The sequence below is a fragment of the Manis javanica genome, chromosome 8 (genome assembly GCF_040802235.1).
Source record: "Manis javanica isolate MJ-LG chromosome 8, MJ_LKY, whole genome shotgun sequence".
Lineage (NCBI taxonomy): Eukaryota > Metazoa > Chordata > Mammalia > Pholidota > Manidae > Manis > Manis javanica.
This window is the reverse complement of record NC_133163.1, coordinates 42,185,783-42,202,969: the sequence shown is the minus strand read 5'-3', so window position 1 is coordinate 42,202,969 and position 17,187 is coordinate 42,185,783. Positions and strand designations below refer to the sequence as shown.

Genomic DNA, 17,187 nt, shown 5'->3' with positions numbered 1-17,187 from the left:
GCAGTGCCCTTACTGAATAAAGTCCTCTCCCCAAACTTGCTCATTTTCCATAATTTAGATGCAAATATTGGAGATACTGTCAGATCTGCTATTTCCCTTTAGCAAATAACTGTATGTCTCACACTGCTTCCCACTCCTGATTTTCTGTTACATGTATATGAATGTCACCCTAAAGAGAATGGCTATTCTGTGAGCTTTCTGGAAACATGAAAGGTTGCATTGTCAAACAAATGTAAGTTGTGCTGCTTTGGTAATGGAAGTAGCTTTGCCTATCAGTGTAACTTGTTGCCTTATATGCATTAGCATGTAGGAGCACCCAAAATATTGTCAATGATTCCACAAGAAATCTTTTATATATTGCCTTGCAAGTCAATTCCTTCAGAACCAGTAAAGAGAGTGTGGAGTTCCTGACTACCTGGAAGCCAATGTCTTCCCAGAGCCCATGGCCTGAAATCTCTGAGTGACATTTAGAAGGCCATTTGCATCGCCTTTGAGAGAAAAGGGAAGCCTGTCCTGAGAACAGTCAGTGCACTAAGGAGAAATTCATTCTTCACTTTGCTTACTTTATAGATACGAACATGTTCCACTTCCTCACTGAAAGCTTTAAAGTCACTATCATAATGCAGCTGAAAGCTACAAGTTCTTCTGGAAGCACAGCTCTTCAGAAAAATAAGGATCCAAAGTGACAACATGTCTTAAAATGTTTTGCAGACAATCTGGAAGTACCTAGATACACTGCGGGATGCATTGGAAGGCTAATTATGCTTAGACAACCTTAATTTGAAGCAAGGATTCATCATTCTTTCTGCGCTGGCAGAGACAACGTGGATGATGCAGATCTCACCTCAAAGATGACCTCATTGACTTGAATACAAATGAAATTATGTGACATTAATTCAACTTGAAGAACCTTTGAGAAGTCTGATGTTTCTTGATATAAACTCACCCTCCTCCTGCAAAATTAGCTGTAGTATCTCTAATTTCATTTGCTACTTCATACCCTTGGAGTGAGAGATTTTGGGTGTTAAGATTTAATCAAATTGAAGTCAACTAGACCTCAAAGATGAGCTGCACATTCCCAGGCCACTCCAAAGTTTCAGCTTCTTACTCAATCCAAACTATAAGCGCTCTCTCCCCAAAATTCACTTTTGAATAAAACTGAAGTCCATTTTTATTTTAGTTAACAAATCTGAATTACTTCAATTTTTTTCCAGACATTACCATTAAAGTTTGCACACATTCACACAAAACCAAAAAACAGATATAATTCATTGGAATTATCATTTTTATATCCTGTTCCGGTGAAGTAATAAATTTCTAGTGTAATAAAATTAACTGCTTGAAAATGTTTAGTTTATGTGCATTTTGTGGAGAAGTGGTAATTTATAGCTTTATTTAGATTTTCCAAGATTTCTTTGTCCCCTAAAATTGTTAATAGGTAGAAACGCTAAAAACTGCTGTCCTACACTATGAAACAGTCCTCTTATATAGTATGTAATTACCATGTCAAGTCATAGGTCATTTCTGACATGGATTTAATCCAATGTTGTGTTGAAAACTAGTAGTTAAATTTTCAAATGTGATATGATCCTAGCCCTAAAAACTCGGTCAGGAAGTTCCTATAAAATTGAAATTATCCTTTCAAGTTCAATTCATTAAAAGCCCACTTAAGAGACACAACAACTAAGTGCAATGCAGTAACCTGGATTGGATCCTAAACCAGCAAGAGTGCCTTAATGGAGAAAATGGTGAAATCCAAACAAAGCATGGCATTTAGTTACTGGCAATATATCAATATTGGTTCTTAGTTTTGAAAAATACCCACTGGAAATGTGATGTGACAGTGGGGAAACTGGGTGAAGGGTATACAGGGATTGAATATTTATTATACCCTTTGTATTATCTTTGCAACTTTTCTGTAAATAGAAAATATATTCAAAATACAAAGCTGATTTTTTTTAAGTCTACTGGAAAATTTGAACATCCTTTGATCACACATTCAAAATATTCATGGAGTATACTGGCACATACTGGTCTCTGTGCTGGGCACACAGTACCAAACAAAACAAACCCATCCCTTCCCTTAGGGAGCTAAGAGACTAGTGGACAAGAAGAATCTCAGTGTACTATAGTTGTTTAAACAGCCTCACTGAAGGGTTTGTAGACAAAGATGATAACCTAACAAATTTGGAAATGAATAGAATCTATATTACTAAAGGCAAACCTAACTGTACTTCGCAGTACTCTATGTTTGATAAAGTTGCTTCCTACTGGCATGTGGGTTAGCAATTTTGAAAGCCCAATATGTGGATACTGAAATTGAACAATTAAAGTAAATGGACAGCAGATTATGGGAACCAGCTTTCTCACTGTTGGAGTGGGGGAAGAAGGACATTAAATAGTCACAAATAATCAACCGAAATTGTAATCACAGTTTGTAGTAAGTGCTATAAAGGAAAAGTACATGAGATCAGAGAGGTGCAAACCTGGAGAGGCCTCTCTGAGGCAGTGGACTTATGAGACCTGAGGGATGGCGAGGGGACAGCCAGGGAATAGCACCCAGAAGGGGGAAGAGCTTGTCTGCCCTCTGAGAGGAAGGAAAGAGCCTGGAGCACATGCCAGGACACCCAACGCATAAGAGAAGGCATGGAGGAGGGAGGCCATCTGAAAAACCCAGCCACATAGGACCTTTCAGGGTGGGTTCAGGGTTTTAAAGTTTTCTGATGAGAAATAGGAAACCACTAAAGACTTTAACCAGAAGCATGGCATGATCCAATTAATGCTTTTTAAAGATCATGAATGGCTGCTACATGGATGTGACCTAAAAAGGAACAAGACAAGAAGCTCTCACTTCAGGTGATCAAAAATTTTTTTTAATGTAGGAGAAATAAAAAGTTCTCAACTTCTAAATATATTTATTCCAAAAGCCTCCTGGGAAATAATAACACCATTTTAGGTGTGTGTATTGCTGCTTTAAACCTACCACCACAACTCCAGCAGGGAAGATGGCGCTCCAAATGGCTCCCAGCTCACTTGATCTGGATCTTTCCTCTAGAATGTCTATGATTAAACATAGGTATGAATTTAAAAAAACAAGCTAGATATGGAAGTCACATGACTTGGAGTTTAGCAAGTTATTGATAGAAAAAACCTGCAGGCTCTAACACCTTTAGGTTTCACAAGGGATAAAGAAGTCTTAGTACATCTAGTTTTTAGGACCATAAAACTATTACTGACACCTCAATAGTGCCATCTTGGCATTAGCCCAGGACTAAATATAGAAAATCTCTGGCTGCAGGATAGTGTAATTTTCAATCCCTGTTTAAAATATACAGTGTTAAATGTCATCCTCACTTCTATACCTTGAGTCTGAAGGAACTGGTGTGCTGCCCTATCTGACTTAGAAAAGGAAACACGTCTTCCAAACTTGATGTAACCAGTAGCACTTCAATAAAACTTAACAAGCAATCTGCAGTACTGGTGTGGTACTTCTAAACAGAATTCCCTAGGGACTCATACTCTAAACAGACACTTGGATTTTTCTCAGTTTGTAGGACTACAGTATCTATAACTTCACAAACATTATCTAGATACACTCTAAGGGCTAGCACAACCAGAAGAAAGAAAAGATTGGATTTTGACTAAAGTCTATGATAAGATATGAAAAACTTTTTATGCAAAGCTTTGTGAACCAAATAGCTATTAAGTTGACTGTCCAACCAGTTGCTCCTTTTCTCTGGAAACTGCCCCGTCCCAGACAGTCGACAAGGTTACAGGAGTGAGGCTTTGGCAGCCAGGATTGTACAGCTTGGCCCTGCCCTGAACCACCACAGTCAATGGATCATGAGTGTGCACTTGCCACAAATTGAGCCAAAAAGTCGCTTTCCCTGGAATCTGGATTTAGAAGTAAGAAATTCTTGCTCAATCTGTCTGCTCCCTTGAATAGAGGACATGTAAATACTGGAACTGCTGGTAGAGGCTATTTTCAACCATTTGAACAGGGAAACTGAGAAAACAAGCCTGTAGCAAGAGACTAGAATGGAGAACATGTGCCAGAAAAAAGATGAAAGGAAGAGATAAACGGCTGTTTCCCCCACAACGTTTCTTATCCCACCTTACCCCTGCCTTAAAATTCATGGAGCCTGTCAGTATCCTTTCGATCACTTCCATTTTTGTTTAAGCCACTTCAAGTGGAATCCTGTGACTAGAAACCAAACAAGCTCTCACTAACACTCTAGGTCTCTCCATTTTATTTAGTCTCAATAACTGAGAACCAGCTTGCCCAAACTCTTTAAGCCAAGATCTCTGAAAAGAGAATCTAATTTCAACTCTCAAAGCAGATAAGTGCAAAAAAAAGAAAAATGTTTACCCTAAAATGTTAAGTAGAAAAAAGTCAGGGCACAAAATCACATATATTTCAGAATAACGACTACACTGTAGTTTTTGATTGTCAATAAATCAAGCAGTGAAGCCCTATATGCATTAGGAAGGTTAGAAGGAAATTAACCAAAATAACAGCAGTTGTGTTAGGGTGACAAGATTATTGTCCTTTTCCTCTATATTCCTCTGTGCCTGTAAGTAGTTAAATACTTCATAACTTAAAAAAGTGATAACTCCAAACACTATGTAGAAATAGGTAAATGTTTTTATAGCAAAATGATGTGTTTTTAAAAGAAGAATATGAAATACCCTGTTACATTTGCCGCTATGTAAGTAGTCCAAAGAGGAGCTGCCCCTTTAGACGCCACATATAAAATGAACAATGCAACTTCCAACAGACTGGTCCCAAATTAATCCTCAGCTTTCACTTCCTCACCACCTATTCGCCCTTCCAATCCCATGTAGCTCTTCCCACCCCAGCCCATGCTACATATCTTTAGCTGGGATTCCACCCTTTCCCTCCCTCATTCCTCCCCTTTCCCCACCCCACCCACCCCTGCAGGCCCATTTACTTTGTCTGGTGTGTCTGCATCTCCAGACATGCAGACCCGTAGACCCTATATTTGTCTTCTTTCTTTTGGATCAGCCCATTGAGACCAGCTTCATCACAAATGGCCTCCGGCCCATTTTATCTGTCCATTGGGGCAATCCAGGTAAGACTGCACTTTCTGCTATAGCACCAGGCAAGCCAGAGTGGAAGGCAGCATCCAAAAAATAAAAGCCATTATGAACTTGGATAATTTGTACATTATCTTTAACATTGCTGAAATGCAATTTTTAATAACAATTCAAACTACAACATTGGATACTAATAAAAAATAGTAAACCATTTATTTACAAGGAAAATGTGAGCAACACTCTTTGAAATCATGAAGCTGTTTCTATTGTTTTCCTCATAACAGCTTCCATACATTGAACTGGGCATTATGCCAGACATTCTATATACATTATATTATTTTCCCAATGACATGTACAACTATTATTATTCCAGATTTACACACACAAAATTGTTGATCTGAGGTTAAGTTACTTATCCAAGTTTAAAAGGTAGCAAGTAACAGAGCAGGATCTTGTGGTCTTTGCATTAGGTCTCAGAGCCTCAAACAGGCCTAGTTAGGCCTAAAATAACATTTATCTGCCTCTACTGCTGCACCCACATGCTAGCTCTTAGTAGTAGTAGTATTTTGTAATACAAATATCCAGCTTATATGTAAACTTTTACTTTAAATGAAAAATCCACATCAGAATAAACAATGTAGAAATTACACCCTTTCCAATGTGAGTGACATATGATATTCAGTATCAATATAGCCCTTAAACATTATAGTTAAAAACAATGTTACAAAGACTCTCAATACTACCCCTCAATGGTAATTACAACTGTTTACAGAACACTACCTCTCATATACAAAGAAGCATAAAGCTTATTATCAAGGTATAAACAGAATAGGAACTGAGAGATTGTTTTTATTTTGCTATCATTAATGTAAAATTACATGAACAACATTATGGTTACTAGACTCCCCCTATTATCAAGTCCCCATCACATACACCATTACAGTCACTGTCCATCAGCGTAGTAAGATGCTATAGAATCACTACTTGTCTTCTCTGTGTTATACTGCCTTCCCCGTCCCCCACACACACATTATGCATGCTAATCGTAATGATCCTTTTTCCCCCTTATCCCTCCCTTCCCACCCATCCTCCCCAATCTCTTTCCCTTTGGTAACTGTTAGTCCATTCTTGGGGTCTGTGAGTCTGCTGCTGTTTTGTTTCTTCAGTTTTTGCTTTGCTCTTATGCTCTACAGATGAGTGAAATCATGGAACTGGAACAAGTATTTATTTCATTCATTACACAAGTAAGAGACAACATCATAATTTACTCCACTTAGAGTGCCTAAGTGTTATATTAATATTGTATCCTGAAGACCAGTAGTAACTATTTCAAAAGGGAGGGAAGAACCACATTTTACTTCTTATAATTCTAGTAACTTTATACTACACTGCATTACAAAAAAAAAAAAAAAAAAGCCTTTTCTCCCACATTTAAGTCAGAAAACATTATGAAGGAAATAAGAAGGATGCAAAACCACAAAGGTGAAGTGATCATAAAATACTATTTGGTGTTTTCTCACTCTGAATAGGCACATCTGGTTGATTCACAGCTAGTGAATTTTTTCTTTCTCTCCAATCACTACCAGCATAGACCCTTTTTTTTTCTGTGTGAAAATTATTAACTTCCTTCAAAGAAAAGTATATTCATTCATTCATTAGTACAATAAACTTCAGTGACCACCCGGAATATACTAGACACTCTGCCTAATAGGAAAAGAAATAAATAAAGTAAGTCCCTGCCCTCTCCAAGCTCTGTGGGTGAGACAGTCTTGTGTAAAGTAAACAGCCTCAAATAGTGTGCTAAATGCTGGAGCAGAGGTGAGCACACAGTATTACAGGAGCACAGAGGGAGGATTCACCCAGCCTGGGGCGATCAAGAAGCTTTACAGAGGACAGGGCATTTACACTCAGCCTTTAAAGATAAACAGACACTTTCCACAGAGTGATGAAGGAGACATAGGGAAAGGAAGCTATTAAGGCCATAGTATAGAAAGGCACTGAGAAGCAAGGAGCAAGGGGACAGTAATGTTATTAACACAATGAGTTGCTTGAGGAAACTAAGACCAGGGTTTGTAGAGGCCATGTGGGATATGAAATTAAAAAGAAAATTGGACTAAAAATCCAACAATTTAAGTAGATTAAGGTGCTTGACTATATGGATGATTATACATATGTTAAAGTTATTAAATATATAGAGACCAATGAGAGAAACACTCAGTATGAAATAAAAAGCATTTGCATGTGCCTATGGATGTAAAAAAGACCAAAAGGTTGGTGTTAACCAAATGTTAATGCTAAGCACCTCTGGGTGGTGGAATTATGAGAAATTTTGTTTTAATCTCTCTTTGCTTCTCTGCCTTCCATATTTTCTGCATTAAGCATGCATTAGTTAAGCAATTAGGAAGGAAAATGTGTACAAAAATAGAACAATGTAAGCTGGGCTCAGATTGTGGCATGCTAAGGAGTCTGGACATAATTCCACAGAAAATGAAGATACATGCCAGGCATTTGATCAGTGTTATAAAATGAACAGATTTGCATTTTAGGGAATTAAATGTTGTTAAAATGCACACATTGGATTAGAAGGAGTTGAGGCTGGGTGAAAGATGTGATGGAAAGAACTAAGGGAGTGACAGTAGGGGTGGAAAGCACCTATTGGGGTAGAATAGATAGGATTTATAAATTAATACAGGGTAAGGGGAAAGAGCAGAGTTTGAGGAGAACTTCAGATTTCTGTGCCATTGTTTACATACAGATATTGGAAGCTAACAAGCATAAGACGAAAAAGTCCCATTGTAAGGACCAGATGATTAATTTAGTTTTGTGTGTGACATGACTGGAGGATATCCAGGTAGAAGGGAACCCTAGTAGGAAGTTTGAGATACGTATCTGGGCTCAGAAAAAGTTAACCTAGATACACAGACACATAGAATATGGTGAAGTGAAGGGATTGAATGAGTTGCTTAGGAAAAGTGGGGTGAGAAGAGAAGCTAAGGCTGAACCTCAGGAAATGCCAAGTCATAGTAGTGCCAGAGAAGTCAGGCAGCCAGAAGAGCTGGGAGTTGGTAGAGTTTTTTTGGAGACAGGATGGTCAGTGCTGGGATCAGAACAAGGGGGAGAAGTTTTACTATAAATTTGCAGTCACCAATAAAAAACCACCACAGAACTTGATCACTATGGGACATAGAAAAAAAAAAGGCCAATAAGTACAAACGGAATAGCACAAAGAGAAGCAACTGGCCACCACCTGAGTTGGCAGGTGAGACAAGGAAAGGCAAAGTAAACGTACTAGATTCTTCCGTGGAAGGTGGGACTTCTCTGAAAGATATCAAAGCTGATCTACTGCATGGCTGTTCTGAGACGGTGACTTCTACCCTCTTTTTCATGGACAAGAGAACTGATGCCTATAGAGAAGTGTCCCAGGTCTCAGAGCCAGTTCCTGGCAGAATCTATTTCCAAACACTAGGCCTTAATTCACTACACACCGCCATAACTTCCTCTTGATACAAACACAAAAAGAAGGCTTATCCCAAATATATTGATTATGAAATATAGTAAAACAGAAATTGAATTATTCTTTGACTTGATTTATGGAAATGAATAACATCTTACAGCATACAACCCTCTCTGACCACCACCTCTTGCCTTCCTGCTAACTTCCACTAGATTTTGATCCTACTGAGATTTCCAATTCATTGATCCTACCACATTTTTCATTCTCCCTAATCATCTTCATTTCCTCTCTTCTCTACTTACCAGCTTTAATGCTGTGGTCAATTATTACAGTAATACCTTCCTTGCAAACATTCACAACCCCCTGGCCCTATTATCTTATTGTACCCATTGGATAATCTGCAACTCTCGTTAAATCCTTCCCTTCACTTGTTCCATGCCTCTACTGTGTCAATGACTACAAAAGCCTACTGACTGATCTCACTTTAAATTTGTGACCAGAATCTTTAAGTGGGCCCTTTCAGGCAGCCAGACAGCCTTACTGTACTTCTCCAGTCTGTTCACTCTACCTGCTTAACTTTTTTATACCTGTGCTCTCCTTGGACCCCTAACACTTCCTCTCCCATCCTCACTCTCTGTTCATGTCCTTGCTTTCTATTTGGACAAAACTAAAGCAACCAGAAGTCAACCTCAACAGACTCCCACCATCTCAGTTATCCACCTTCCAGATCATACACACAGAGTGCATCCACACACTATGCCCTGTATCCACAAAAATGTCCTTTCTCTTGTGCACTAGATTCTCTTCCCTATCTTTCCAAAATCACTAATTTTTCTTTCTCTATGGAATCATTCTCAAGTGCATGCAAACATGCTGTCATTTTTCCCATCCTTAACAAAAACTTTCTTAGCCCTATGATCCCCATGTCCCTTGCTCCCTTTTGCACAAAATCCTTGAAGAACTGTCTGTACTCACGTTTCTAATTCCTCTCTCTAATTCTCTCATACTACACATTCTAGTCCATTTTATCCTGCCTTCTCTGCTCTTGTCAAAGTCACCAGTGAACCCTGCCAAAAACTCAGTGATCAGTTAGTTACCAGTCTTCATTTTACCTGGCCTTTCAGCAGCACTGGACTCAACTAATCTCTTCCCCTTGAAATTCCTCCCTGGCTTCCAGGGTATCACAGGCTCTCGGGTTGTCCTCTACCTTCCCGGGTGCTCCTTCTTGGTCTCCCTTGGTGGTTTCTCCTTTCTCCCCGTCCTCTTAATGTCTAAGTGCCCCAGGGTGAGCCCTTATTCCTGTTGTCTTCTCTAGATATATTCACTCCTTGGAGACCTCATCAGTCTTAGACATTAAATCTTTAAATATCATCCAAATGCTGAAAAATCTCTAATCTTTATCTCCATTCAGGTTTCTCTAAGTTCCAGGCCTCCTGTCTATCTCCCGTTACATTTAACATTTCCAAAATAGTATCCCTGTCCCCTGAAAGCTTCTCTGCCTTGAGGCCTTCCACACTTCAGCCATCAGCATCTCAAACTTGGTCAAACCAGAAAATGTGGGATCATGTTTCACTCCTCTCTCTCTTGCAGATACTATATCAGATCCATCATGAAACCTTATTGGTTCTAATTTCAGATATATCCAGAATCTGACCACCTCTTACCACCTCTACTGCTACTCCTTTGGTTTAAGCCATCATCACCTTTTGCCTAGATTATTGTAATAACATACTAATTAGTCTCTCTGCTTCCGCCTCTGCCCAAATAGAGCAGTCAGATTGATACTTTTGAAAGGTAAGTCAAGTTACATCACTGCTCTGTCAAAAACCTATGAAGGCTCCCCAGCCAAAGGACTCACAATGGCCTGTGAGCCCCTGCATCCACAGGGACCTCATCTCCACACACCCTCCCAATTGTTAACCCCCCTTCAGCTATGCTGGCCTCCTTGCTATGCCAGCGTGCTCCACAGAGCCTTGCACTGGCTGTTTCCTCTGCCTGTAATGTCTTCTCCTCCCATCTTTCAAGTCTTCTTTTAGTTTGAGCTCCTCTGTGAAGCCTTACCTGACCACCCTATTTAAAACTGCCGCAATCTCTAACCCCCTCAGAATTGTTTATCCTTTTTACTCTGTTGTGGTTTTTTAAAAGCATCTATCATCACCAGAAATATACTGCTTTACTTATTTTTATTTCTTATTATCTGTAGACTAGGACTTAGGCTTCAGACCGGCAAATACTTTCATCTGTTTTGTTCATTAACACATTCCTGGCATATAGGAGGTGGCCAATTAATACTTGTTGAGTAAATGAATCTATTTCCTCTATCAGACCATAAGTAACATGAGGCCAGACAAGTGCTTTAATCATCTCTGTACCCTGATTTTATACATACACATTTATAAAATATAAAAAAATATATATATTTATAAAATATTTATAAAGGATATATATTTTTAAATATATACACACCATCACTTTTTTGTACCAGCCTGACTACTAGAATTTGTGCTGGACAGAGTGCTCATCTTCCTGACTGGCAGTGATGCCAGCAGTATGCAGTAACACAAAGGCTGATTGCTGATGTATTTCTTGCATGCAAGCCCCTACCTACCTCTAAAAACCAAAATGGCATAGCTATCGAGAGATCATCCCTTCCTTAAGGCCTCATACATGACCAGTCAGAAAACAAGAAAGTCCCTTGCCTTCAATAATAGCATATATTCTTCTCCGTAGCCTTTTCCTAGACATATCCCTGCAGACTTCTCCCAAGCTGTTGCTCATTCCTGGTAACAGCTGAATCAATTGGCCATATTGTACTGGTTTGCTTCAGTGTGTTTGTTTACTAGTTGAAGCCTGCATTAAGGACAGGCTTATTTCATGGAGCTTGGTTGCTTGGCCCTCTTCCAGTTCTCTCCTCTCCTAGGCTCTTACTGTGCAAAATGGCAATCTCTTTCTACCTCTGAAAGCATGGACATCCAGAAAGATATTTGACTGTCACATAGTTCTCTGTCTTGTGAAATTCTCTGCTTTCACTGTTTGAATTCCGTGGCCTGAAGTTAAGGAAGTGCCCATCACAAGTAACTGTGCCAAATGCATCTTTATCCCTTTTAGCTTCAGTTACTGTCTTGGCCAATGCTCTTGCCTCTTTTTGTCTTATTGCAAATGAAACGTGCAGCTATTTGAACAAGTATGAAGAGACAATATGAACATATCTTTAACTAAAATGTCACTTTGCCAATATTCCTTTTTAGGTTTTTTTCCTTAACTAAAGTTCCATTACTATAAAAATTGTAATAGTAAACTACCCTGAGTCTTGTAATTTCACAGACAACTTCTACATTCTCTAAGCAACCAAAATCCTATGGTTCTTAATTAAAATATTGAAGGATGAAATCCAAATAATTTCCACATGTTATGCTAGTTCCTTTGCTTAAGTTTCTAGGGTTAAAAAAGAAACCTTTTGACAACAGGAAAAAGAAAAGTTTTTGAGCCTATAGTACAAAGACTTCAAACTGCATTCCACAGTGTGTTATTTTCCTTCCAGAAAATTCTAACACTATATAATTACTTTTGTATGGAAAATGAATAATGTAAGCCTCTAATGCTAAAAACAGCTAGACAGAAACCATCCAAATCAGACAGGCCTTTCCTGAAACCAAATGAAATATTAAACTACAGAATATCTGTGTAAGAGCAGACCATGGAACAAAGCTCTTGAATTATTATTAAATAGGGAACATAGTGGGGGAGAAAGTTACATGAAAAAAGGTGTTTTCTCCTCCGTGCGTCAGGGTTTGTCTGATTCAGAGAAATTGTAACATTGTACCCCAAAATGTCACAGGAAAATACCAATCAGCAATGCATCTAGGAGCTTCTAAGGCTTCTGGTTAAAAATAAAAGCAAAAACATCAATTAAGCCCCATCTATTGCAACAGATGTAGAAAAAGCGATATAGAAAAAGCGAAATCCGACCTGCATGGGAATTAAGCCGCAGCTACTCCCCCAATTGAGAGAAAACCGAGCTCCACTTCTATCGCTGTCAGAACTAATCCCAGCAAATGTAGCCAGTTGGGCTTGTGTGTTGGGGGAGGGGACAGAGTAGACTGCACCTCATCGCCCTCCCGGCAAAACTGCTCCAGAAACGTGAAAGCATCCGCGCCGCATGACCTCGCTTAGCCGAGAGAAGCCGGTATTGAACAGAAAAGCCTGCTCAGCCCCGGAGGTAGTCGCGACGGGCGGCGGGCAGCGGGGGTGCCTGGCCCTGTCGCGCCTCTCCCTCCCGTACACCTTACCCCCAGGCGTTTGTGCGGGTCTCTGGCCCCGAGCTCCGGGACTCGTAGACCTGAGCAGGTTCTCTCTCTCTACTGAGGACGGAGAACCTCTCAGACGTTTTGACCGGAGTAATTCCCGCGCTGGCAACGTCTCAACAGCCCGGAGTGAACAAGCTGACCCAGCCGGCACCGGGACCCAGGTCTGGGTGGGTTGCCCCCTCCGGCCCCACCCCAGAGCCTACCAGCCTGCGTCCCCAGCGCCCAGCCAGCAGCCTGGCACCCAGTAGGGATTTTGAGGGAGTGCGGCTCCACAGGCTGACTTTCCGCTAAGCGAACAGCCATGTTAGCCTCCTCCGGTCGTAAATAAGCCAGATGTGAGACGGCCACGATCACAAGGAGCGCTCCCCGGGTCCGCTCTGCTCTTCTGCCCCCAAATCTGCGACTGTTTCCAAACTCCCAGATGCAAGCTGCCCGGGTCCCCGTTCCTTCTCATGGTTCAGCACCTAGGACAGCGGACATACTTTTGGCCCGGGTAGCCCCGCCGCCGAGAGAGTGGCGTTAGCGGCGCAGGCAGGGCTGCAGGTGTCCGGACCGCGCACCTCCCGCATCCCACCCTTTCGGCGCCAAGAGCAAGGCAGCCCCGCGGCGTCTTACTTTTCTGGCTGGAGTAACCCGGATAATAGCCATAGTAGCCGGTGATCCGCAGGATGCGGTCCTCGATGGTGGCCACCCCATTGGGGGCCTCCTTGACATCCATAGAGAGGGCGGGGCGGCAGCCCCGGGCGCTCCGGGGCGGAGAACGCAGCCTGGGGCTCGGGGGCTGAAACAGGTGCCGCCGCCGCCGCCACCGGTGCGGATGTTGCAGCTCGTGCTCCCGCGCCCGGGCTCTGACTCCACCGCCCCGCGCAGCACCGGCTCCGCATCACAGCGGCGGCGGCGGCGGCGGCGGCGGCGGCGGCGGCGGAGCGGCCCCCACTCGGGCCGGCCTCTCCGTCAGCCTGGCAGCTCTCCCGCCCGCCACCGGAGCACTGCTGCCCGAACAGCGCCCCCTCACCTCCGACGCCCGCCGCGGCCGAGTGCCGAGAGCTGGTGTGGGCGCCCCACCTGGCCGCCGACTCCTCTCATTAACCCCTTCCCCGAGGAGCAGACATCCTCCACCACCACCTGACAGAGGGATGTTCGCTCCGCGTGCGTGGGAGAAACGAAGGCGAGATGGTGGCAGGGGCTCAGGGAGGAGGGCTGGGGTTGGAAGAGATCCAAAAGGAATCAAGGGCTGTTAATGTGAGAGGTGAACACTCGCTAAAGGAGGTGACACCGGGGGCCGCCCCGGGGGCTTGGTCCATGCTTGGCGTCTACACCACCTGGAGTCTGCTGATCCGCCAGCGTTCCCAGGCGTTAATTAGTTCTCACAACTTGCCTAGACGACGCGAAGTCCTTTTTAAGAAATGAAAAGAAAAATGAGGCCCCGCAAGTGGTACGTGGAGTGATTATCCAGGCATTGTGGACACAAAGACTGAGTGATCAAGCCCTCTAATCTTGCAGTCCACGTCCGGCCCCTCCATCCGCCCAGTGAACACACCAAAGGCTTGGGAGACGCAGCTGCGCACAGCATGTTTATTTTACCAATTCTAAATGCTCTGAGGAGAAATGATTTTCTCCTTTACTGCCAGAAACATCAGGAGGGAAGCCTTTCAAGCTGTAAATATCTGGACGCGTGAAAGTTTTAGCTACAGTCCAAAGACTTGGCATCTGAGTCTAGAACGTCCTGGAATGTGTGTGCTCAGTGAACACCCTCCCCTCACATACGATTCTTCTGCTTCGGCAAGAGACCTACTGGGCTGGAGTCAGGATGCAGTGGGGATGATTTCCTCTATTCATAGTTTACAGTCACAGCCTCCTGAAAAACAGGTGTTAAAGTTTCATCTCAGAAGCTAAAGGGGAGTGTGGGGGGTGGTCAGCTCATCAGCTTAGAGGTTATTATATTCACCTTACAATCGAAAGCCAGTTTAAGACATTCCTGACAGATTTTACATTTATAAAGTTTGGGGGAGGGGGACAAAAACAAGCTAACATCAGTGGTCCCTCAGAAACCTCTGATGAACCTATCCCACCATTCTGCCTTCAAGCATTTTCCACGTCAAGTGTGGGTCCTTAAGAGGGAAGAAGTAGGCAAACTGTTTTTTAAGATGAATTAGGTTCGAACATATGAAAATACGGTATTAAATTTCACAACGTGTTAAGGATTTTCATCCAGACATAAAGCCTATCACAGAATTGTGAGAGTGGAGTGAATCTGAGATGATTGTAGCTGGGAGCAGAGTTCATAGAGAAACCAATTTCCTCCCACACCTGCTTTCTGGGCTAGGAAAGATGGAAGGGTGAAAGGAACAAAAAGGTCAAAATGAACTTAAAGGAAAAAGCAACTCCAGTGCAATTGTGGAGATTGAAAAACTTTAACAAGAATGAAAGGATTATGCCTTTACATTCCACCATCCCCCCAACCCCAATTTTCAGCACACTTTTGATACTTTCATTTTTATTTCTGTAGCAAACTTCTTACAAAATGTATACATGACACACTGGTAAAATGGATTAATCATATTAATTCAAGATATGCCTTTGTTTAAAGTGTCTATATAACAAGTGTGCCTGTATTATGTCTTATGTGTTTAATAACATCATAATTCTTAGCATAATAATATATAAATTCAGTAAAAGAGAAATTAAGAAGTTTAAGCAAAATCCTTCTAATGTAACAGGAATGTGAATATGCACAAACTTTAAAGGCAGGGTCTTTCCTATTAATGTTTATACCTTACCTTACCATAATTAATGTTACTTATTATATAATTTGTTGCCTTCTTCCTGGTTTTGCTTTGTTTTCAGAAATTTTCAGAGTAGGTAGAAATGTATTTTACTGGATCTCATCATTCATACAAACAGCAAATTCAGAAAAAAATCTAAATAATGTAAATACACCCACAATAGACTATGTTTTCTTAGAGAAATTATAAAGATTCTAAGATTGATCTGAAAATTTTAAAACAGCAGACATTTACAAATGTCTCTGTAATCATCTGTAACAGTAAACACAAGAAGATGTTCTAATCTAGGAAAAACTTTATTTAATTGAACTGAAAGTCCACAATTATAAATTGATCAACAATGGAATGAATATTTCTGCTAGTGACACACATTCTTTGGTTCATGTGATAAGTTTTTTTACCTTTCAAATGTCATTTTAGACATCATTAAAACTTTATAGAAATTATTTTGAGGATGAGGGAAGGAGAATTTTTTTAAAACCTTTTTATATGTTTTTGCTTACTCTGTCAACCAGTTTTCACAAACCCAAACATAAAAATTCAAACTTACAAAATGTGAATCATCAGCATGCCCCAAATCTATTCTGAAAAAAATGAGAAAAGATATAAACAAATGAAGATTGAAAGTAGTTATTTGATTTACAAAATCTTCCCTCATAGTAGTCAACTTCTCACAGCCAATTTCCCTAGTAAATCAAAGTCAATTTTCTGAATAAATCATAACTTGACATAAAAATTTGGTTTGTATGTATAATATATGGTATGTATAATATATTTAGCACAGGGCATCTGTGATTCCAAGTAATCTTTGATATCTGAACTGTAAGACAAATTTATTTGAAATAAGCAGGTGAAGAGAGGCAACAAAGGGCCAGGTAGTTTATTTGAGCGCAACTCCCGGTGATGTTCTGTGGTCTGGCTATCACAGGCCGGGGAAGTCACACCCGGTCAGGGAGGTGGGGGCTTACAAGGGATTGGGAGGGGGAGGAGTGGGCAAGCTATCCTAGGGGGCATGGAGAGGTATGATTGGCTAAAGGTGACATAATAGACAACTAGAAACTTTTTTTTCCTTCCAAGGGGGAGGAGGCTAACATCCGGGTCTTAGTTGGCACATCAGAAGGATGGAATTCAGGAAGAGCTGTCCCCTATCCATATAAGGCATGGACCTTGGGGTCTGGTCTGTTCTCCCCCTATGGCATCTCTCTGTTCTGTTTGCATGTCCTTGTTTTTCCTTCCTCCAGCCTAACATGAACAATATTTATTACAGTCATCTGACCAAGTCAAATTAGATATTTACACTAATTGAGTATATAGAACTTGACTGTGTTGTAAATTTTTTAAAATGCCAAGTAATTTGTAAAATAGTCTTGTATCTTTGTATCTGATGCTAAAATAACTATACCAAGTAATAACATTAAAAACTAAATATGATCACAGGTCATAAATTCTATTCAAAGGTAAACAGTCAGTCATAAAATCATTTTAAAATACCACATCAGCCTTTGTATTTTGGAAGAGATAGTACAATAAAATCCATGGAATCTAGTATTCTTTATTCTAACTAGCAGCTAGGTGTCAGAAA

General features: G+C 41.0%; 1 protein-coding gene across 1 annotated transcript in view; it reads right to left on the bottom strand.

Moving 5' to 3' along the window:
• The window catches only part of SLC35F4 (solute carrier family 35 member F4), a 199,862-nt gene extending 185,898 nt beyond the window's left edge, over positions 1-13,964 (bottom strand). The window contains exon 1 of the mRNA XM_017650841.3: positions 13,435-13,964. Within this exon, the coding sequence (XP_017506330.1) occupies positions 13,435-13,537 (103 nt within the window). The 5' untranslated portion in view covers positions 13,538-13,964. The remainder of the gene's footprint in view (positions 1-13,434) is intronic.
• Positions 13,965-17,187: the final 3,223 nt, after the last annotated feature.